General features: G+C 37.9%; 1 protein-coding gene across 1 annotated transcript in view; it reads right to left on the reverse strand.

The window, feature by feature from the left end:
• Positions 1–23,819, reverse strand: part of LOC309393726 (F-box/WD repeat-containing protein 1A-like) — a gene marked incomplete at its 3' end in the record, with an annotated part of 55,440 nt that overhangs the window by 5,159 nt on the left and 26,462 nt on the right. The window contains exon 3 of the mRNA XM_081956221.1: positions 14,506–14,613. Within this exon, the coding sequence (XP_081812347.1) occupies positions 14,506–14,613 (108 nt within the window). The remainder of the gene's footprint in view (positions 1–14,505; positions 14,614–23,819) is intronic.

A 23,819-nucleotide genomic window follows, 5' to 3' on the forward strand; every position in this document is an offset into this window, starting at 1 on the left:
TTCGCCAAAAAGGGAAGGTTGGAGACAGGACGATAATTGGCCAGCTCCAAAGGATCCAGGGAAGGCTTCTTGAGCAAGGGTCTCACCACCGCCTCTTTCAAGGCGGCCAGGAGAGACCCCTCGCTCAGCAAGGCGTTCACTAGGTCCAGGAGCCAGTCTCGTGTAACCTCCCAGGATGCCAGTACAAGCCAGGAGGGGCACGGGTCCAATAAACATGTGGTGGGTCGCAGTCGTCCACGCATTCTGTCCAAATCCTCGATGGCAACCAAGTCAAACTCCTCCCAGGTCGATTCCTCAAGACTCGCCACGGACGTCTCCTTTGGACCACTAACAGGGACCCAATCCTTCCGAATTTGAGCGATTTTATCCTGCAGATATTTCCCAAATTCCTCTGCTCTGCCCTGTAGAGGGGCCTCCCGCGGCCTCTGAAACAAGAGGGAGCGGGACACCCGAAACAGGGCGGCAGGGCGGTTCTCTGCGGATGCAATGAGAGTGGCACAATATTGGCATTTGGCCACTCTCAATGCCACAAGGTACGTCCTTAAATGGGCTCGTGCCTGTGTTCGATCAAGTTCGGAACGAGAGGATCTCCAACGACTCTCTAGACGTCTCTTGCGGCATTTCATCACCCTCAGCTCCTCGGTAAACCAAGGGGCCAGGGTGGATCGTTGCCGCCGGAGAGGCCGCAAAGGCACCACCCGGTTCAAGGCCCCGGAAGTCGCATTATTCCACGTGACCACCAGGTCCTCTACCCGGGGGCGGGTCAAGGTTACAGGAGGTGGCCCAAGCTCCGTCTGGAACCTATCTGGTTCCATCAGGCGCCTGGGGCGGAACCATCTAGTGCTTTCCGGTTCCGCCTCCCCGCAGCGGGAGGTAGCACCAGGGAAGTCAAGACGAAGGAGTGAGTGATCTGACCATGACAGGGGAGTGATGGTTAAGTCCCCTCCTCCCAGATCACTCAACCACTGGCCAGAGACAAAAACGAGGTCCAGAGTGTGTCCTCCCTCGTGTGTCAGGCCCTGAATCATTTGAGTCAGGTCCATGGCTGTCATGGAAGCCATGAACTCCCGAACCCCCTCTGATGCTTCTCCCATCGATGGCAGGTTAAAATCCCCCATCACTAAAAGTTTGGGGGTCTCAACCGCCACCGATGCGATCAGCTCGAGGAGTTCAGGCAGGGCCGCTGATGTATAGCGAGGAGCCAGGTATACTATCAGCAGGCCCAACTGTCTCCCAGGGCCCCATTTCACAACAAGGGATTCACATCCGGACGTCTGTGGCGCAGTAGACTCCCTCGGCTCTAAGTCCTCCCGAATAATTACTGCCACCCCACCGCCCCTTCCCTGGGCCCGGGGCTGATGAAATGCTCGGTAGCCTGGTGGGCACATTTCCACGAGGGGAAGACCTCCCTCGTGGCCCAACCAGGTCTCCGTTATTCCCGCGAGGTCCGGCTCCCCCTCTAAAATTAGATCGTGAATGAGGGGGGCCTTGTTAACAACGGACCTCGCATTGCATAACAACAGCCTCAGGCCCTGGGTCTGTAACTCTTGACCACCTAGACCGCGGGGATTGGTACAAGCGACCGGGTGTAACCAGCAACCACGGTCTCCCAACCGACTATAATTTCTTAATCTGTCCTCGTATCTGCCCCTCCCTGCGACCGTTGGAATTAAAGAGCCCTGTATAGGAATGATATCCTCCCCCTCCTCCTCCCTTCCGCTCCTTCTGCTCACGACCACACCTGGAGGCCCAGCTCTCACATCGCTCCTGATCTGACCCACCCGCCCCCGCCCCCCCACCCTGGAGCCCCCTAAAAAGGATAGAAAACATTTCATTAAAAACCCCCTAAGTTTGCGCTTCCTCCACCTCTCTGGGTTCACAAACCCGTCATCAAGGTGGGCCCCGGAGGGGGCAAAGGGCCATGCCTGCGAGAGGGGGGATTCCCGCAGCTGGAGCAAGTCCGACCTCGAATACGTAATGGTAAAAAGCTATGACAAAGTCAGGGTGCTGTTGATGTTAAAATCAATAAGCCAGGATCTAATGGGAGGAAAGAAATGTCCACGATCACAACTAGGTGGGAAGATCTTATGTTGGCCAGGTGATCGGTTGGAAGATGGATGGTAAATAAATAGATGGAGGCCTGGGTGCGGTCCATTATGGGCGGAAGAGGGACTTGCTGGAGCCCCTCTGCCTGAGTGCCCGTGGGGCGGTAGATAGGTCTCCCTCCCCAATGGGTGTGGTGTCTCTCATTTTCAGGGCCTGTTACACTCACTCCTGTTGTAATTCTACCATCTCTAACCTTTTGGCGCAGTTGAAGCGATATCTCGAAGCTGGAACATGAGCCACGCTATTTCCGGTCTCCTCTGCTCTCTCCAGCCAGCAAGGACAGAGTCGGGTCCCTCTGCATTGATCTTCCTCGTGCCTATGACTGGCTGTACCCAACAAAATGGCTGCCGGTTAACGCACAGCTGTGATTTGTGTGCAAAAACACTCCCCCCCAAAACTCAAAAGCTAAAAGCTAGCTCTTCTGTGGCTGTGGAAGCACCTGGGGAGTTCCCTCAGGCCAAGGGAATCCCAGCTGGGCTGCCGATGCACGAGCCCCATTTTGCCCCTTCCATGTGGTTTCGGTTGCAGATAGCTTAGGGAAGCTGCGCCAATGGCGCTCCTGGGCTGGCGTTGGCTTCGATGGACAGCCACCACTAACCAACTCCAATTCAGTGCTCTATCAACTGTGAAGGTTTAAGGAGGGTCCAGGAATAAGGATAAGAATGGAGCTGAGCCAAAGAGAAAAAATGTCCTCTCTTGGGCCAGACTGTGTCGAAACTGGAGCTAAGGAGGAGTAGTCAGAGAGGCGTGGCTAAAATTATGACTCAGTCTATGGGCAGATAAGGACATAATAATCCCATTCCTGGCCCCTCCTGCAACCAACACTGGAGAAAAACTGGCAAAGCCGATAACAACAAGATCTGGTAATGACTAAGAGTGGAAAGTTGAAGAACAAGACATAGGGGTTAATTCTGACTGCACAAGCCCAAGTCTTAAGAACAAATGAACACAAAGCCAAAATTGAGAAGACAGCAAAAGACAACAAGTGCCACTTAGGCAAAGAAGCTGAAGAAACAGATCACCTGGTTAGCTGCTGCAAGATCACACAGACTGACTACAAATGACAGCATGACAATGCAATAATGCAACAGTGGTGCATTGGAAGATCTGCAAGAAAATTAATTTGCCTATAAGCAAGATTTTATAAGACCATAAAATAGAGAAAGTAATAAGAACTGAAGAAACTAAAGTGCTCTAGGCATTTAGACTTCAAACAGGTACTTGCCACATAACACCCCAGATTTAACAACTGTCAATAATAAAGACAAAAAGGTTTGGATAATGGACTTGGGAGTACCTGAAGACAGCAGAATAAAAGAGAAAGAACTGAAGAAGATAACAAAAATACAAATACCTGCAAATAGAAATAAAACAACAGTGGCAAAAAAGCAAAGGTAGTACCAATAGTCATATGTGTCTTGGGTGGACTTCCAAAATAACTGGAGCACCACTTGAACATTTTTAGCATTGACAAATTCACCATCAGTCAATTGCAAAAGGCAGCTTTACTCGGAACAGCTTACAACCTGCAATGATACTTCTAACACCATCAAACAGCCATATCTGTCTATCTCTGGTTCTTGAGAAGGACTCAATAAGTGAATAAAAATGCCAAATCCAGTTTGAATATCTGGCTGAGTCATATAAACGAACCATATAAAATTAAGCAATATTTGGAAATGGTAATGTATTGCAATTAAATTAGAAAAGAAAATTGCAGTTCTCTTAATAGTTCCATTATTCTCCCCAAACCTAGATCTACAAGTGCAATATTCTAAGAACCTCAATAGTTAAACTTTCCTTAAAATATCATCCTAAGAAATCTCTCAGTATTTCTCTTACCAGTGAAATGTGGCAACTATTATCTAAACACGTTCAGATATGCATATTTAGAAGTTGCCAACTTAAATATTTTCACCCAAGTTAATAAAGACAGGGTCAAGTCTCATCGGGGTGATAAAGATACATCAACCTTGCACCTCCTTGCAAAGGCTGCACTGTTAATATGTGCTTTAGAATAATTCATAACTATCCATCATTCTACTTCTTTTTGAAGTAAACTGGAACAGGAACACAAAGAAGTAAGAGGTATTAATGGCAAAAGACAAAAGAAAAACTAACTATCTAATCTGCATCAATAAATATAATATTCTCTCTCCATCTACATTTAATCTTGCAAATCATCATTCTCTCACTCCATTCATTCTTGCTCCATATATTTGTTTTAAGGTTTTATATTTACTCATTTTTTTCTACATGGCCAAGTAACTCAATGCACATCTTTTATAATGGTTATCTTTCATTCAATTAATTTTGTACCTATTAATTCTTTGTATTATATGGTATTATTTTACCACAAGGATTTCTTACATAACCAAGTCCCAGTACAACAAGTTTTGTTTGTTTTCCAAACATATCCTTCTTTAAATACCATGTATCAAAAAAGCATGCGTCTATGCAAAGTCCTTTTTATTTCTTTCAACATGCAATATTAGCAACAAATACTGTTCCTCACTTTTCTAAAGTGCTTACACAGCTATAAATTCACATTCCTTTTCTCCATAATTAGTAGTCTACAAAATTACATACATTCCTTGTTCTAGTTTTTGATATTCATGTATAACTTGGAATCACTCAATTTTCCCTGTCAAATACAATTATCCTGAGTTTTAATACACTTACGTAATGTTCCTCATAAGAAAACATTCCATGATATAGTCCTCAACTTACAATCACCACTGAGCCCAAAGTTTCTGCTGTTAAGTGAGACATTTGTTAAGTGAGTTTGGCCCCATTTTACAACCTTTCTTGCCACAGTTGTTACGTGAATCACTGCAGTTGTTAAGCTAATAACACAGTTGCTATTCTCACATCTTTTTATTATTTCATTTTCATCATTTTTCTTTGGATAGTAACACTTAACATATGAATTTCAATTTCACTCATCAATACATTATTTTGAATCCCACACAAATCTTTCCTTCCAACATTGCATTTAGTGTCATTAAAAATCATTTCACTACATTTCATTCAATTTACTTTGCTGGAAGTTCCTTATTTAATCGTCTTCGCCATTTCTAAAATGATTGTTTATTTCCTTCAAGATTGCTCTGCAGTTTTTTCTTTGTGTTCTTGATTTTAATCATCCTTTCTTTTCTTTGACTATATTTCTTTGCAGTTACTTCTCCAAATGAGATTTAAATGCCTCTCTCATCCTCATTGGCAACACTAAAGCTGCCTGTCTCAGAGTTCTTGCTTGCAATTGTTTTTCTTGCACTCATTTTTTTCAGCTATCGTTCTCTTATAAGCACTTTTTCTTCATCCACAGCCTCTTTTTCTTCATTATTTTACCAAACATTAAATTTCACGCTAACTATTAACTCTACACTCTACTGCAGCATGATTCTTTTTTCTATTTCAAGCAGCTTCCACATCTTTTCTTATATCCCATTCATTCCGATTCATTTTGTTGAGAGATGAATTTTCTATTTTTAAAAATATTCCTTTCTTCTTCCTGGAATCATTCTATTTTCTCTCTCCTTTTATTTTTGCTTTTTTTTTTCGATGTTCATTTTCTCCCAAGATCTAATTCTAATACCATCTGAACATCTCATCATTCTTGCACCTTTCAGTAGTTTTCTTAATCTTTAATAATAAACAATCAAATTAGCAGATTATACAATATATTCCTTTCCTGTGCCTTATCTATGCATGAACAATTTATGTGTGACCATACTCAAAGCAAATAGTTGTCTTTTTAATTGGGTATTGACTGAACAGTCACTCTTCTCATACATTCTTGCCTTTAGGAATAATATTTTCACCTTTTTTTTTTTTTGGTCCCTTTCCTACCCAACCTAACTTCGCATTGTGAATCATATTAATTTAGGATGTGGATCATATTTACAGTTGTCCTCAGACTACATCTCTAGATAGCCAGATGTGATATCCAGTGATGTCTGAGCTTGGTTGTTTGCTTGGAGATGTTCTTTACTCAACTAGTTAACATCATCAGTGATGTTATGTAGCCAGGTAGTGAAACAAGGATTCCACAGCTATAAACAGAGAATTGTGGTGTTGGAGGAGGGGACAGCTAGGCTGGAAAAGGAGATTAAGACAGTCCGGAAGGGAAATTTAGACCTGGATAACCTTATGGCAAAAATAGAACTTGAAAGAATGTCCTTTTTTCTCAGATTCCAGAACCTACCAGAAACAGAGAATGAAAATCTTAAAGATATTATGAGTACAATTTTAGCAGAATATATTAAGACAAATAAAGAACAGTTGTGGTGGGACATGGATCTGGTTTATAGGATTAACTCAGCATATGCTAGAACCCATAACGTTCCAAGGGAGGTACATGTTAAATTTCTTAGGAGGACCACGAGGGATGAGGTGCTAGGGGCCCAAAGGGAGGGACCATTAAAATATCAAGATAACGAAATTACCATTCTTAAGCAAATTCCGAAAAAAATTAGAGAAAGAAGGAGGAAGTATTCCTCCTTAGCAAAGAAACTATACAATAAAGGAGTTTGGTTTAGATGGTTATTGCCAGAGGGAATACTGATTTTCTGAGAGGGAAACAGAATTAGAATTAACACAGTGGAAGAAGCTGAAGCCTTCACTAAAAAACATTTTTCTCTCCTAGAGGATGAAAATAAGGGAGGTGGTAAAAAATGCAGCAATGTACAAGATATGGGGGAGGGGGGGCAGTGGCTCCATCTGGGGACAGGGAGGAGGGAGCAATATCAAAAAGGCTCAGATCACAAAAATAAATGTATTTGAAATATTATTGTAATTGTCGATATACTAGAAAGTGACAAAGAATGAGATGATTGAACACGATTGATATAATGTTAGAATTCTGTTTATGCTTATCTTTTAAATGTTGTTTTCAAAATTGAAAAAATTATGAGATTTGGAGGGACTTCCACCACTAGCACAGGAGCTGCCAAAAAATTTTATGCACCTTTGTACCCTTTCCCCATAAATGTTTTAAAAAACCAATAATTTTTTTTTAAAAAAAGGAGTCCACAGCTCAACCCTGGGCTACACACATTATCTTCTATTGCTATGACTTTAGCCTCAAATACTTTTCAGTCCACCTGATAAATATTTATCCCCTTTTTACACAGAAGAATCTTAAGATGACAGCTACATTTCTTTTAATGTTTTTTTTAAAGAATAGGTTTGTGCTCTGCAAGAGTTTGCAGCCTGGATTAACAATTCCAAATACTTGAAGTTTGAAGCTATTGATGTAGAGCAGATCTGGGCATTTTACAGCTGCAAGCCAACATCTAGCTCTTTGGCTATCCCTCTACAGCCCTTGTGAAGTCAGTGGCAAATTATAAATCAAATGTAAATAAGTATGCCACAAGGGACAGAAGCAGCTGAATCGGGTCCAGTTCTGAGTAGTTGCTGTGCACTCGTTCAGTAGGCTGGCAGCTGCGGGAGAGCAAGGAGAGAAAATACTTTTCTGCACCTGCGCAGTGCTTGTCCCTCCCTTTCATTAGGGACAGCCTAATGAAATCATTGTGTGAGGGATTCTGAACTCAGCCACCTAATGCAAGCCTTATAGGTAAGTGGTGGAGTGCAACTGGGAGCTAGCAAGCAATATTAAGCAGAATTAAGTTCAGTCTATCAGTTCAGCCCCCCAGAACAGTCCCAGTTTCTGATGTGGTCTCTTGAGAAAATTAAATAACCTGATGTAGAGGTAAAACAGCCAATGAGCTAAAATACACCCTTGTTTAATATTAGCAGCTGGAGCTAGCAGCTATATTTTAAAAAATAAGCAAAAGCAACCTTTATTTTTCAGGTAATGGTCAACCTTTATTTTTGTAGATTTAATAAGCATTTTCTATGTGGCACATATTAGAACAATTTGCTCCTTTTAAATGTAAATAATCTGTGAATATTTAAACTCTTTATACCTGATAAAACATAGCCTATTGCTAGATTTTTGTGAAGTTGGCATGAAGAGACAATAAGAAGCAAAGCTAGTTTACTTAGTAGAATCTGTACTCTAATTATTCACTACAATATCCTTTATTTTACTTAAATAAAGGATATATCCCTTTAGGAGTTTAACAGTACCAAGAATTGCCATTAGGTAGCAGCAAAGGATACTCTATTTCCTTATTCCTCTCCATTTTCTAACTTTCTCACATAGCTCTGGATTTGCTAATTTCAAAGCAGCATGCATATCCACACCCATACAAAAACTGGCCCTAATTCAGTTAGTGCAATGTGCAATTCCAGAAAAAAAAATTCAGTTACTGCACTGAGCAGCTTTCCAATAGCACTAAGCTGATGTTCACAAGCCTCAGAAATGTACCTTTGATGTTCACAAGTCTCAGAAATGTAACTTTAAGAGTACCTGTATCCCATCCAGTTTTTCCTACATATGTTATTTGTCATAATACCTATACATAACTTTCTGTCTTATAACAAAGAAAGGAAGAAAATCTATATTTGGCCATCATGGAGCTAAGCAGAAAATAGGAAGTAAATGGCTCTATTTTTTGTTTTAAAAAATTAGACACTTATTTGTTTGGAATTAATATGTTATTTCATCAATTGTACTTTCCCCTCAATCATGTGTGTGTGTCTTCAATAATACATGCACACATTCAAGTCAGTCTATAAAAGAATGACTAGCTCAAAATCATTCAGGACTTTGCACATAAGACAGAATTAGACCTCAAGGGCTCCCAGTTTCCAGCCTGGAGCCTTAATCACTATACTAAGATGTATCCTGTGCCTCCCCAGCCCCCTTCCAACTGCTCTCCTCTGTTCAAGATGAATTTCACCAGAGACTCTGCCATTCAAAAATTATAAGGTATTCTAACACATTGGAAAGTAACTAGCTTGAGGAGTCTGCATGGTACAAGCTTTTCCCTTTGTATTATTGTCTCTACAACATATGCACTTCAACTACATATTCCCTCAGATAATATGCTCACTCATTCTGCTACATAGCAAAATGCATAGTCAGCTTCACTGGATAGCTAATATATTGGAAAGCTAAGCTTTAGCCACAACCGATGCATGTAAATATGAATATCAAATGCTTTTTTTTTCAGCATCATCCGTCACTACATTTTAGGTTATTTGGGAGTTGATAATGAGGAAAAAAAAGGGAGGCCTCAAAGAACTTAAATATATGCAATTTTAAGACCAATGTTTAAAACTGAATGTCAGAAGTATGGTGGCTCAATATTTCATAGCCAATACAAGAAATGTGCAATGCCACTGCAACTTTAAATCTTGATAAATCCCCTATGTCAGCCTCTCCTTCTCATTGAAATGCCAGAGGGAGCAGCAATCAGAGAGGAGATGTTCAATGTGATAGAGGTCAGGACACTGGTGGATCAACGTACAAGGAACACGACCTTGTTTATTTTTTTCTCCAGTATTATTGTTTACAGGGTGCTTTGTTCATGTACCTTGTGGTTCTTAGCTAAAAGATGAAATTACAGCCTAGGATGGTGCACTCAGGCACACATCCAATTTGTGTTTCCATCTCAGAAAACAAAAAGCTTTGGAGGCCCTCAGGCTGCCATTCAAACTTGGAGAGGCTGACATTTTTAACAGCATGAACCAGAGACTGGCAGAGGGAATGATCGAATGCATTTCTAACTTGTCAATCAAAGATCTCACCTCTGCTGTCTTGTAAACAGTTGGGAGCCATCTAAGTACATTCATAAATGGGGACAAGTACATTCAGTTGGGGGGCTGAAGCCGTGGCCATAGATTGCTAGCACTTGAAATCAGAGCCTAATAGTGTAATAATCTCAGCACAAATAACTTGTAGATTTTTAACAGTGAGAAATATATGATTAGATTCTAGCCTTCATTTCTCCATATCGAAAAAAAAAGATAAAATGTCGCTATTTTTAAATTTTATTTTCATTGACAGATATTAATTTTATGTAATAGAAAAACAATGCAAATTTAAGAAAAAGAAAAAAGAACAAAGAAAAATGGTGAATAGATTTATTTATTTTATAAAATGTATACCACCACCACCACCCTTACATCAAGGTAACTAAATAAAGAAAAGAAACAGAAAAGAAAAATAAAGTATAAAGAAGTGGCTTCTGGTCATCTTTACAGCAGTTACAAAGCAATCTATCATCTATCCTCCCACTTTAAGGTTGCATCATGATTCTTTCTAAATTTCATCCTTTCCAATCATCAATCCCATAAATCACCAGTTCATTTTTTTCCAGTTGAGAAAAAAAAGTCCAGAAAAGGTTTTCAGTCACTTAACAAATGTATATCTTTTCCCTAATCAAACAAGTCACTTTTGCCATTTCTGCAAATTTTATAATGTTAAGCAGTTATTCTTCCATTGTAGGTGGTTCCAAATATTTATGCACATACCAGTAATAATCTTGCTACAGTTATCATATATAACACCAATTTTCTATGAGACTTATTAATGTCCCTCTTTCTGAAAGTTGTGGTAGATAGCCAAATAAATGAGCAGACATCTTAAAGTCTATTAGTGCTGAATACTAGCTCAACTATAGAAGCTCCCGTGGAATGATCTAAGATGTGTCAGCATTATTTTCACATCACTCAAGGCAAGAAGCCAGATTTAAAATTAAATCAAATCATATGTTCTTGGCCACAATCTATGGACTTACCCAACTAACTGTCACAATGATTCATGAATGTCAGGAACATGATGAAGCAGCTGTTCCACGAGGTTTCCCCAGGTACTGATGGCACAGATTTCTGTTACCACAAATTTATTTAATGTTCTGATACATCATATCTCACATATTTCTCTTGGAAGCCAACGTATAATCATTCAGATTTTCTCGCTTTCATTTGTATCTGCTTATAAGTCTCCTAAATAACAATTTCATTGCACAGGCTTATATTTAATTCAGTGGTTTTAAAACCAAAAACTAGGCTAGTGAAAGGAAATCAAGAGTGTCATTTTGCCTTATTAATTAAAAACTAAGGAGGAGTGAAAATGCCCAAGATCAATTAAAGTCTATGGGAAGATTCAGATAATCTTGTGGGAAACTGCCTACTTTTTTTAGGCATATATGATTTAATCTTGTTTTGTAATAAATGTAAAAACAACTTCAGTTACTTCTAAATTTTTCAATTTTGGGTCTCTTGGGTGGACAGATTCTTATAACAAACAGTTATAAGAAGAATCTCTTTCGTATACATACCTCAATACATATATATCTTTCGACATAATGGGAAAATAGAAGGAAATGATGTATAAATTCATATGTAATGCATATCTATACTTCCTATTGATATACATTATATGTAGTACAGAGACTCCTCAATCTACAACCCTTCATTTTGTGTCCATTTGAAAGTTACAACAGCACTGAAAAAAGCAATTTACAACCGATCCTTGCACTTTCAACTCCAGAGCATCTGTATGGTGGTAGGATCAAAATTCAGAGGCTTGGCAATCAGCGTGTATTTACAATAGCTGCAGAATCCCAGGGTCATATGATCACCATTTGCAACCTTCCAGTCCGCTTTCAACAAGCAAAATCAATTGGGGGAAGCTAGATTTGATTAGCAACAGCATGATTCATTTAACAACTGCAGTGATTCGCTTAAGAGCCGTGGCAAAAAAAAAAAAGTTATAAAATCAGGCACAGCTCACTTAATAGCAACCTTGCTTAAATATAGAAATTACGGTACCAGTTGTGGTCATAAGCACTACCTGTATTGCACAACTGCAGCTAAACACAAATACAGGTATCCCGAGGCTTACTACCATTCATTCAGACATAAAATTACAAACACACTGAGAAATGTGATTCACAACTGGTACCTCCAGTTTCGGCCACTGCAGCAACTCCATGGTCACGTGACCAAAATGTAGTGCTTGGCAATTCTGCACTTACACCCACAGGCATGCTGTAACTCCACCCACCTATGCCCTTTTTATGAGGTATACCCAATCTGGCTACTGGCCTGGGCTTTGGCTGTGAAAAAGAAATACTAAAGGCAGCCCTTTAACATCCCTTTTTGCCACACTCCAAGGCGGGGCTGGAGCTGGCTAAGGGGGAAAAAAAAGATAGGCAGTCCCTCAGCCATAGTGTGTTAAAATGCTTCTCTTCACTTCATTGCAATCTTCCACTCCTTATCCAATTCCTGGCAACTAGGCAATTTGCATGGAAACCACTAAATAGATTGCTAGAGGTGATCTCTTGATTCCACAGAAGATCTGCTTGGTGCTCAGGAAGTCAAGCCAAAGCCACGAAAGAGTCAGCTGTTGCACTCGATCGCTCTTTTCTTAGCTGATGATCAGAGGCAACCATGGGATTCTTCCTTTCTTGCAGGTACTATCCGTTGGGAGTTTTGCTGGAAAAGGGTATTTCCTTGCAAAGCACATAGTTGCCAGGGCATTTGGCATTTCCCTCAGGAATGCTGCTTTACGCACCAGTGTGTAGCCTCCCAGGCGTTTGGCCCTTTATGGGAGAAGCGTGGCTGCTTTGTGCTGCACCTGGCACTTCTGCACTTTGGCACTTCCCAGAGCATGATGTGTTTCGTTGTGCTGCTGGGCTAGACTGGGGCTGAGGCTTCTAGGGTTGGCCTGGCTTATTTTCCACACTTTCCTCTGCTCTCACCACACTACAGCACCCCAACATGAATGCAGCCTGCCAGGGCACCCCCTATCACAGAGGCATTCCTATGTTCTTTATCTGGGACCCCATCCACTTAATGATCCACAATTCTAATTTAAGAACAGCAAGGGGAATTGCTGGGATTGTGATTGTTGAGTGAAGCTATCAGGTGACATCTCACTTAACAACTGCTAGTCCCAATGATGATCCTACGTTGAGGACTATCCAAAAGATCAATTTGTAAGTTACAATGTTTGTCTGTTCATTACAATATCACTTAATAAAGTCTTGATTTTTTGAATGGTTTAATTAGTCTTGAAATGTATTACGGCTGCCATTTTTGAATAACTCACCTGAATATCATATGACTCTTATTTGTAGGGTCTTTTGAATTTCAAAACAGAAAGATAAAAATCCATGATCATGAGAATGTCATGGTAGAAATATGTTGAAGTCCCAATATTACTTGCACTTTAGTAAGCACTGATAAGGTTGACATTTATGTCAGCTGATCTTTTGATGAATAGGAAATATCTTATGACATTTATATATACTGATTGGATATCGTGTGTTCAATGTATACTTCTAAAATCAAGAAAATATAAATCTCCTACCATATTGTATTTATGTTATTATGATTGTTACGGTTGTGTTAGTATTGTTTTTATGATTTATACTCTGGACTCAAGGGTCGAATAAAAATTAAGATAAATAAAAAATGCTCAATTTTCATTTTTGCACTTTGTTTATAATGAATTTGGTTAGGGATTAAATAACAAATTCAGACTATGTATATCTCAATAATTTTTATGGACTAAGGCAGACTTGGACTATCATATCTGACCTGCAAAACTCCATGTGACCACACATTGGTAGCAGATAACTCTTTGTTATCATCTAATGTATATATGGATGCTTATATTCTATATATATTGCCATTTTAATGACAATAAAAGAAACTGGAATCCAATATATCAGTATGTTTAGAAACACCAGAGAACAGTTGCTTTAACCTAGCTGATAATGATGTGAAAAAGCCATATAATTAAACAGTAGGATAAATTGAAAGTCTGAAATATCTAGAAGCTGCAAACCAAGATTTTAAAAATTAATGTGAGGTCTGCTTTTCTATTTCCTCAAAGAATTATTGCCAGGTACAAATGAAGTTTTTAATGTGTATAAGAATTACATAGAAATAAAGTAGAAGGTAAACTAGTAAGTTTTTTTAAGGAACGTTTTAATTTTCAGGAAAGGCAAAAGCCACCTTCTAGAAATATACCCTTGATTCTGTGTGCAGTAGGGGTGTAAATGGAATAGGGGATAGACGGACGAGAAAGAAGTAAATTATTCCAGAACCTATAACAATTAACCTTATCTATCTAGCTTCTTCCATTATCAGTATATCACTAAGAAAGCAAGAATAACAACACAAGCCAGAAATCAGACAGCTCGAATATGAAGTACCCATTCTTACCATATTTATGTTCTAATTTAAATATCAAATGGCTCCCTGTCCAGGCCAATCTTCCTAAACACAACTATACCTAATTTGCAAGGATCAGCCCTGTATCTTCTTATGAGAGCTTAGCAAAAATATTTCTATCAGAACCATCAATCTTTCTGTGTTAGTGGCCAACTCTGGATCTGTGCAACATGAGCAGCTAGAATGATATGCTTGTAAAAGCACTAGCACTAGCAATCATAATAAAGATGAAAGAAGTTATGAAAACAAGCAGGAGCACAAACCTCAGACACTCAAGAGAGAGACAGGGTGAGAAAGTACCTGAAAAGTTGTGAGTGTGCCAGTCCCTGGGTTATACAGGCATCGCAGTGAGGGCATGCTGTCCGCCAGGCTGGAGCAGCCCAGCCAAAGAGACCTGGGCATAGAACACTGCAGAGAAAGGACAACTATGAGATGGGACTATATGAAACAGGATGGTACAGAATATAATTTTTTTGTGTGTCTGTACAGGTAGTCATCGATATATGACCACAATTGGGACAGGAATTTCTGAAATAAGTTGCTGCAGTCATAAGTCACTCAGACCTAATTTTTAATGGACATTAAGTAAATCTGTAGTAATTAAGAAATCCAGTTTCCCCATTGGGTGCTTTTTGCTGGAAATTGGCAAAAAAGGTAAAAATCACAACCCCTGTGACTACAGGAGGCTGCAACCAGTCAAGATGCAAGCTTCAGTTATCAAACACCCAAATTACAATCGTATGACCATGGGGTGGGGGGTGCAATGCTTGTAAGTATGAATATAGGTCATAAGTCACTTTTTCCAAGGCTGTCGTAAATTTGAACCATCAAAGTTAAACAGTCATAAATTGAGGACTGCCTATAATTTAAGTTCTTAGCAAAATTACAAGTTAGTGTTAAGAAACTGGAAAAGCTTCCACACACCCACACATTAGTTAAGACCTGTATGTTCCCCTTAGAGAAAAGCAGAAAGAAGGGCAAGGTAGGAAATACTACACTACTTGCACACACAAATAAGGCTAATTAAATTTCTCATTAACATTTCATACTATTTTGTTTGCAAATGTATTCTAATTCAAAAGAGTCAATTCAATGCTCTTAGTGGAGCTGGATTACTTGTTCTTTTAACCCAACCAACTAATTGAAACAAATATTATAAAGCCCAGCATAAGTATAATTAAGCTAATTCACTGACCAATTTTTTCTTCATAGAAATTCACCTGGCCCTTTCCCTGTGCATCTTAATTATGGCTACTTTTCATTATGGAAATATCTTAACTATTGTTAATATTTATCATCTATTCGTACCCAAGGGTTGAGACAGATTAGCTAACATTTGTAGCGATATGCTGGAAAATGAGACCAGAGATAAAAGGTATATATGTGGCCTTTTCCCCAAAAAAGCTGTAGGCTAGGCAAGTTTTCCATTCATAACAATATGCTTAGGTTAAACTAGTTACCAGTATAAAAGCACCTGATAAACTTTAAGATGAACCTACCCATTACATTACACCAACCTTAGACATTTCCACCTCTATGATACTTCTGTATAAACCTGAATTGTTACAAAACCTGACCTTGACTACTTCGCCATAACTAACAGGTGGGCCTGCTACCTGTTTTGTATGCCACAGAATAGATAATTTGATTGTCTTCTGCTTTGAACACTATCCGTTCTATGCATAGTTACCATGAATTATAGAATATGTTTATAATTAGCACAAGTGTGAATTCAGACAAATGTAGTATATTCAGCAAACTAGATATACTACAAAATTTAAACTCAGTTTCAGTCCCCTCCTATTCATCTAGCACTTAAGACTTATATACCGCTTCACAGTGCTTTACAGCCCTCTCTAAGAGGTTTACAGGTCAGCATATTGCCCCCAACAATCTGAGTCCTCATTTTAATGATCTGAGAAGGATGGAAGGCTGAGTCAACCTTGAGCCGGTCAGGATCGAACTCCTGGAGTAAGCAGAGTTAGCCCTACAGTATTGCCTTTTAACCACTGCATCACCCTGGCTCTTAACACCTATAGGGATAAAAAGGGGATTTTAAAAAAATATATTTATCATAATATGCAAAAGTAAAAAGCAGGAATATTAGGCATGTATACCATTATACAGAAAAATGGAATAAAAATAATATAACAACAATAAAACAAAAAGGAAGAAGAAATAGATTAGAGATTTTGAAAAAATATATAATAACAGCTTTACTATTTAAACTGCTACGTGAAAAATTCCTTAGCAAAAGTTATTTGTCCTAATAAATTTTGTATTAATTTAGCTACAGCAGTTTACAAAAGTAAGCAAATGAAGGTAGCATCATGAATACGCCAGAGTTTTAGGCAAACTTGGCTTGGTGTTTTGTGCAAATTTAACTGACTAAAAAAACTTTTTGTTCTGCCTCTGGAATAGGTAATTTCTAACATGCAATTATTTTGCATGAGGCATGGAAGAAGAAGATTGTTTGAAATATGATCACTCTTTAAAAAGTAGGAGAGCTATGTTAATCTGATACCATAAAATCAAGAGTCTGGTAGCATCTCTTTCAATCAACCATTTTAATTTTTTTTTAAAAAAAAATAAGGTTTTACCATTCTATTCATTTGATGAAATTAAGTGCAGACTACTAAATTTGTTAGTGAAATAAAAAAATATTATCAGTCTCTTCATTTTTGGGTCTTCAACAAGTAGCATTGAAAGGTCACAGTATCTATCAAGCAGCCTTTCGATGATTATACCCATCTTCCTTTTTCTAAATACTACGTTGTCCACCATCTCTTGATATTTTTCAGTTGTGTCTCAAATTGCCATTCCCACCCTAAAAGCATCTCCTTGTTTCTCCCTGTCTTCTTTGATATTTGTCCTATAGCACTACTCTCGATAACCCTTTGTCTCTAATTTTATTTCAGCATCTTTTGGGAGCAGCATCTTAACTGAAGTGCTCCTTGGTGCTCTGTCTACTCAATTCCAAACATCTCACATTTCTTTCCAATATCTGTGCACTTTATTCTATCTTGCTACTTATGTCATCCAAACAGCTTAACAAGCACAGATCTCTGGTTTTCTCCTTAATTTTTCTGTTCCCTCTGCCCTTGCTGAATCAGTCAGAAAATGATGCTTCTCCCTCTACAACATTCTAAAGTACGATTCCCCCTTTAGTTCATTGTGCAAACATTATTTTTTTAAAAAAGGTTGGTCCATGCCCTGCACATTTTACTCTCTAATCTTCCTTTGCATTCATTCACCCTTCTCCAGCATTCTGTTATCAAAATCACATACATATTCTGACCACATAATGTCCTTCCTTAATTCTAAATACTGGCATTTTTTTCATTTCCAAATTCTACACCAATTTCTTTACTTTTGTATATGTCCTGTGCCTGGCCTCTTTACTGTTAAACCTCCTTCAGCTGCCTGAACATTTCTTATTCATACCACAGCGCCTTTTCTCCCGTTAGTTATCTAAACAATTACCTCTCAGACTAATCCCCACTTTAGTTGCTCCAAATTTATCCTAAAAACCTATGTTCTGTAACTGTTTCTTTCTATATCCTTATTTCCTCTTTAAGTGGTTTTAGCTGGGAAGATAATAATTAAACTAATGAAGTGGCCTCTAGATTACCAAAGTTCATGCTGTAATACATTTTTCATCAATAGCCTACTATAGCTAACTCTAAATTAGTGCAAATGTAATGTAAACTGTGGGTAATAAAGATTCCTTTGAACATTTACCTATCACATTTGCCTGGAACATGCTCCCAGAAAACAGTCTATGGAATCTAACAAATAATTTTGACATCGTAAATAAAATCCTAAGAAATACTAAAGTATCGTATTTTTCGGAGTATAAGATGCACCTTTTTCCCTCAAAAAAGAGGCTGAAAATCTGGATGCATCTTATACACTGAATACTGCATTTTTTGCCTCCCGAAACCCCGGCCCCTTCACTAAAATGGCCCTGCATAACCTTATGGAGGCTTTCAGAGAGCTCCTGGGGGCTGGGGAGGGCAGAAATGAGTGGAAAATGGGCTTTTTGCTCAATTTTGCCCTCCCTCAGTCCCCAGGAGTACTCTATAAGCATCCTAAAAGCTATGCATGCATTTTTTTGACAAAAAACAGACCCATTTTTGTGAGAAATTGGTTGTTTTTGCTCATTTTTGGGGGGGCCACCCCCCAGGAGCACTCTGCAAGCCTCCTAAAGGCTATTCATGCCTTTGGGGGGGGGGTGGGCCGTTTTTGGGAGGTTTGCAGAGTGCAAAACCTTTTTTAAAAAAAATTGCCTCTTCAAAACCTTGGTGCTTCTTATACTCCGGTGCATCTTATACTCTGAAAAATACGGTACCTTAAAACTTCCTAATACATTTTATATAGCTTTGTATTATATAACATATGCAAAAAATAACAAACTACAGAAAATTCAGATATTATATAATTATAAAATAATAAATGCTTAGAAGGCTTGAATGTAGAAATAAATATTTAAATTCTTCTTCAAACAAGAATTAAAACAAGCCAGAGATGAAGTAATCCACATTTCTAAGGGGAATTAGAAAGGGGGAGGAAAGCCCCAAGAAAAGCCTTGCTCTAGCTCACAGGTATCAAACTTGATCGTGTCATATGTTATCATGTGATGTATCACGGCATTTTTTGCCTTTGCGGGGCTGGGGCGTGGCCTGAGCATGATGCATCCAGCCCGCACTAGTTTGACCTCCCTCCCTAGCTGATTCCAAGTAGGCCGCCACCATTCAGGACACCACCTGCAAAAAATCCTTAGAAAACTATCAGAGCTTTAGGTTTACAACTTAGAGGGGAAGAGGTTCCTTCAGGTAGGCAGAGTCTAAGCTATTTAGGAATTTCAATGCTAATAAAAACATTTAGTATGTATCTACTTTCTACTCTAATTGTTCCTGAAAATGCTAAGTGTGAACCCATTATTCTGAATGGGCGTTTTATGCCAGAAATTGGCAGAAATTCTAGAAACTGCAAAATAATGTCACAAATCATGGTCATATGACCACAGGACAATTGGCCATAAAGGCAAGCCAGTCGCTAAGCAGCCAAAATGTGGTTGCATGGCCATGGAGAGAGGTGTGGCATCACATTTTAGGATGACCAGAAGTGCATTACATTACACTCATTTTGGGTCCTTCATAAGTGACCAATCAATGATTACCCATAGCACCAAAAAACTCCAACCAGAAGTCTTTCAAAGTGCTTGAGAGCATCTGACCTTATTCTAGTTGGTGTATTTTCCTTAGCAAGAAGTCTACTCACACTCCCATTTTACTATATTCTAAATTTGTCTCTTTTAAAATCTTTGCGTTATGGGATAAGCTGTCAGTTCATTTTAATAAATCAGTAATAATCTTTTAGATTTTCCAATTTGTTAAGTGCCAATGTCTCAAAATATCATTTAGACATCTTCCATATACAGACCCTCACATAGGTTCCCAATTTTCCCAACCAAACATATGGTTGTGGGGATGATAAAAGCTGTAGCTTCAGCTCATTTAAAAGATAATTAAACACATTTATGGTTCCAATTCTAAATACACTTCCTAATGTGTACCTAGGATTGGAACCATAAATGTGCTTAATTCTAGAGAATTTACCATGCTGAATAAAACAACTTCAGAATAAGTAAGGAAAAAACTGCTGATTAGATACAATCACAAGAAACAATATAATGTATAAATGTTAACTAAGTTTGCTATTTCAATACAGTATAACAGAGAAACAAAAGCAATGCTTAAATCACTTTATCTATATAATCTGAGGAAAATATACCTAAAATAAATATTAATGTTTTGCTGTTTTGCAAGAAGCTTATCTTTCTGAGCTTTGACGCTCCAATTCCCATCTTTATTTTTGGAGGAAAACAAAGACTTTAGTTCAGACATGCTCACTTTTTTTCTAAATAATCTCAGATTCCTTTACAGAATAGCTTAAAAAATTCATATATCTGATCATTAGCGCTCCCAAAACTGTATACATGTAAATATGTATATGTATATATTTTGTTGTATTTAAGTACAGTGATAATAAAGATTATAATTATTATATTTATATGTATGAAAGAAGGAAAGGAAAGGAAAAAGGAAAGGGAAGGAAAAGGAAAAGGAAATATACGTCTTTTCTTTCCATTCAACTGAAGTAGTTAATATAAATAAAATGAAGTCAGCTATTAAAATATAAAATAAGATTTTATTGCATTTGTAAACTATTCACATTTAATAATCACAATCAATTTACATCAGACAAGTCTGAACTATAATAAAGTTACAATGTTACAATACAAAACCCTTTACAGAAGAAACAAAAGCATCAGACGGAGCAAAATTTCTTAGCAAATATAAGGTTTGATTGGACACCATGTTTAATATACCTCCCAAAACAGTTAATTTTAAGCTCCTCACTCAGACTACTGCCTCCAGGCACTGCCCAGGATTACCACTATAATCAACTCAGCACTCCAACAAAAACATATGCTTCAAGCCATTTAGGGCTTTAAAAGTCAACAGCAATATCTTGAAAAGTGGCAGTCAGTGAGGATCACTAATGGTAGATACAATCATAAATAATTCCAAGGATTGGGATGAAAAGGTGAGTCTGCTTAACTCATTTTCCAAAGGCAGAGAGAAGACACAAATGTAACATCTAACAAAAAGCATTTCATAGCCTACATTGTTCTAACTTAAGATTCTTAGATAGAGTTTGAGGACAATTATTGTAACCTAATTGGTTATAATAAACTATAGGGAAAAAAGAAAAGGTGTGTTTTCCTAATTCTGGTGGATTTCCTATTTGGCAATTTAATGGATTAATTAGTTTAATTCAGAATGTATTGGCTTTATTCTGCAAAAAAAAAATTCCCCTTGTGCATTCATATATTATGTACTTGATTGTGAGTTTCGCTACCAAAAGATCCTCTAGTATGTTTGTCATGCATAATGTGTTCATTGAGAATACCATTCTATTTGCCATAAAGTTTATATAATCCAAAGGAGTTTCCTTTCTTTTTTAAGCTTTTAACTCGTTATGGTTAAAAAACATGGGCCATATTTTAACAGAAAATAATGTGAAATATTGCATTTTAATTTGAAAATGAAAAGGGAAGAAATCCAGAAATTATTAAATGGCTGAAATAAACACTGCTAAATTGACATAGGAAAAATAAATAATCCTACCTAGTGTTCATACAAAGAATTCCTTTTTATTCTATACTGGTCTCTGTGGTAACAACAGGGTGCCTGTATTGTTGTTATAACTGCTTTTGCCTTTATAGAAGGACAAAGGTTAATTGCTTTTCTGGAGGTCACCCAGCAAGCCAACACTGGAGTCAAAAAATTGGACCCAAACTTCCTTATTCCAAAGCATTATTTAACTATTTCTTTGCAGTTATTTCTTGTACGCACCACATGCTTTAGAATCCATCCAGAGTCTCAAAACCAATAGGATTGATAAATCCCTTAATCCCTGCATGGAAAAGAAAGTAGCATAAACATAAATTCAGCAATGGGGTTTTGAATCATGCCTTGGTAAACTACCTGCTGTATGATAAGATTCCATAAACTCAAACACAGATCAACAACTGTTACTTTGTTGCAAGCATGCCATTCCATACACACTTGAATGACAATAAGGAATTTCACAGCTAAACCATAATCTGACCATAATATTTGGAGAAAATCCTCTCTTTCCATAAATACTAGAATATTCAGGGCTTCCAAATGTAAAAACAGTGCAGTACTGAATAACACAGATTTTACATCTTTTCTCCACAGATTTTTTCTAAACACATTCCATAACTAACGAAATTTAGGATCAAACTTTAAATATAGTGTATCATCTAACTAATCCAATCCAGAAATCTTTGGCATGCATTTTAGTGGATATATCTTTAACTCCCAGAATCAATTGTCAAGGTAAGTGCTGTTCTTAAAAGGCACTCCTTCCCCCACCTTATTTGAATTCAACTTCAATTATTTCCAATCATTTCATCTAAAACAATTTTCAAACACTTATTAAGGGATCCTCTGCCTCACTGGAATTCCAATGGAAGATCAAATAAAGCTGTGCATCATCAGCTATATAAAACCACAAACAAATATTTCCAATGTTTCACACAGAAGTTAAGAAGCCCAAGTGGTAACTTACCAAATGCCTCTTGTCCTTGAATTCTGCATATTTTACTTCTTAAACTGTATCAATTAAATAATTCATATACAAAAACAAGAAAAGGCTCCCACCAAAGAAGCGGGGAGGGGAGACAACGACACACAACAAATGTGAGATAAAGGGAATAGATACTACTCTGAAGGCCTCATAGAGAATTGTTAGGGAATAGATACTACTCTTAAGGCCTCATAGAGAATTATCATTCTCAGCATTAGATTTTTTTTTAAAAAAAACAAGCCTAATTTTTTTTAAAGCCTTTAGCCTGAAATGATAGAAAGTTCAACTAGACATTTTGTCTACTTCTGTGTTTTCCCCTGATTAAACTAATTATACCGGTGGAAGTATTTTCCAGGCATGCACATGTGCACCCAAAAGATTTCAAAAGGGCCTCAAAGCAGAAGGGCTTAGCCTGAGAATAGCTACTTTGAGAAACACTTCACTGAATAATTTGCACAGGCCCAATGAGCATGTTTCTTCCTACTTCTAACAGGGATGATGGGGCCTTTCTCAAGCATGCTTCCTATGAAATTGCCACCATTACTTAGGAAATATTATATCTTTAAAAAAAAGAGAAGGGAGGATAAGTGGTTATAAACTTTTATGGAAATATTCACCACAAAATATATTGTGCATTTTTATCCAGTTCTTCAACTGACTCACTACAACTACATTTACCAATCCCTCCGATAATACTTGTTTAACTGATAGTATAAAGTTGCAGTTATTTTTACAGTCAGTGAGTGCTTACAATATTTAATTAAAAACAACTAAACTCTAGCCCTACCAGATTGTCTCAACCAAATTACAATCCCTTAGTTCCACATTTGCTAAATAAAATGACAATATATCTACCGGATAAAATATTGCACAGAGATCTAAAAAAAACTACATATTTTTATTCTAGTTACTGTATAATTGGAGACTTCTATGGGGATATCTATCTAAACAGGTATTTTAAAAATGTGACATGCTACCATGCTCAAAGTTGTGCATGGAATATGCAACAAACACATTCATTCAATGAGATGCATTTACTCAAAACTGCCAATTTTATTGTCTTTAAGAAGTGAAAAAATCCTCCAAATGCAATATGTGGATTTGGTGACCTGTGGAAAGTGTGTACAGGTAGCTCATTTAACTACGACAACTAGGATTGGGAACTTAGTTGTTAAGTGAAGCTGTTGCTAAGTTAAACTGCGACTGCGCTTATGGTCTTACCTCAGCTTTTCTTTGCTTTACAGACCTGAAAAAGTCATAAATGGGAAGAGTGGTCATAAGGTTACTTTTCCATTGCTATCATAACTGTGAACAATCATTAAACATGGCAGTCACAAAATGAGGATTACCTCTTTTTTTCCTTGAAAAAAGTATAAAGGTGTTTACACTTAAAAACCTATCACCAAGGAGCTTATAGGCGACATTAAGCT

Source organism: Natrix helvetica, assembly GCF_964273705.1.
Source record: "Natrix helvetica genome assembly, chromosome: 5".
Taxonomy (NCBI): Eukaryota; Metazoa; Chordata; class Lepidosauria; order Squamata; family Natricidae; genus Natrix; species Natrix helvetica.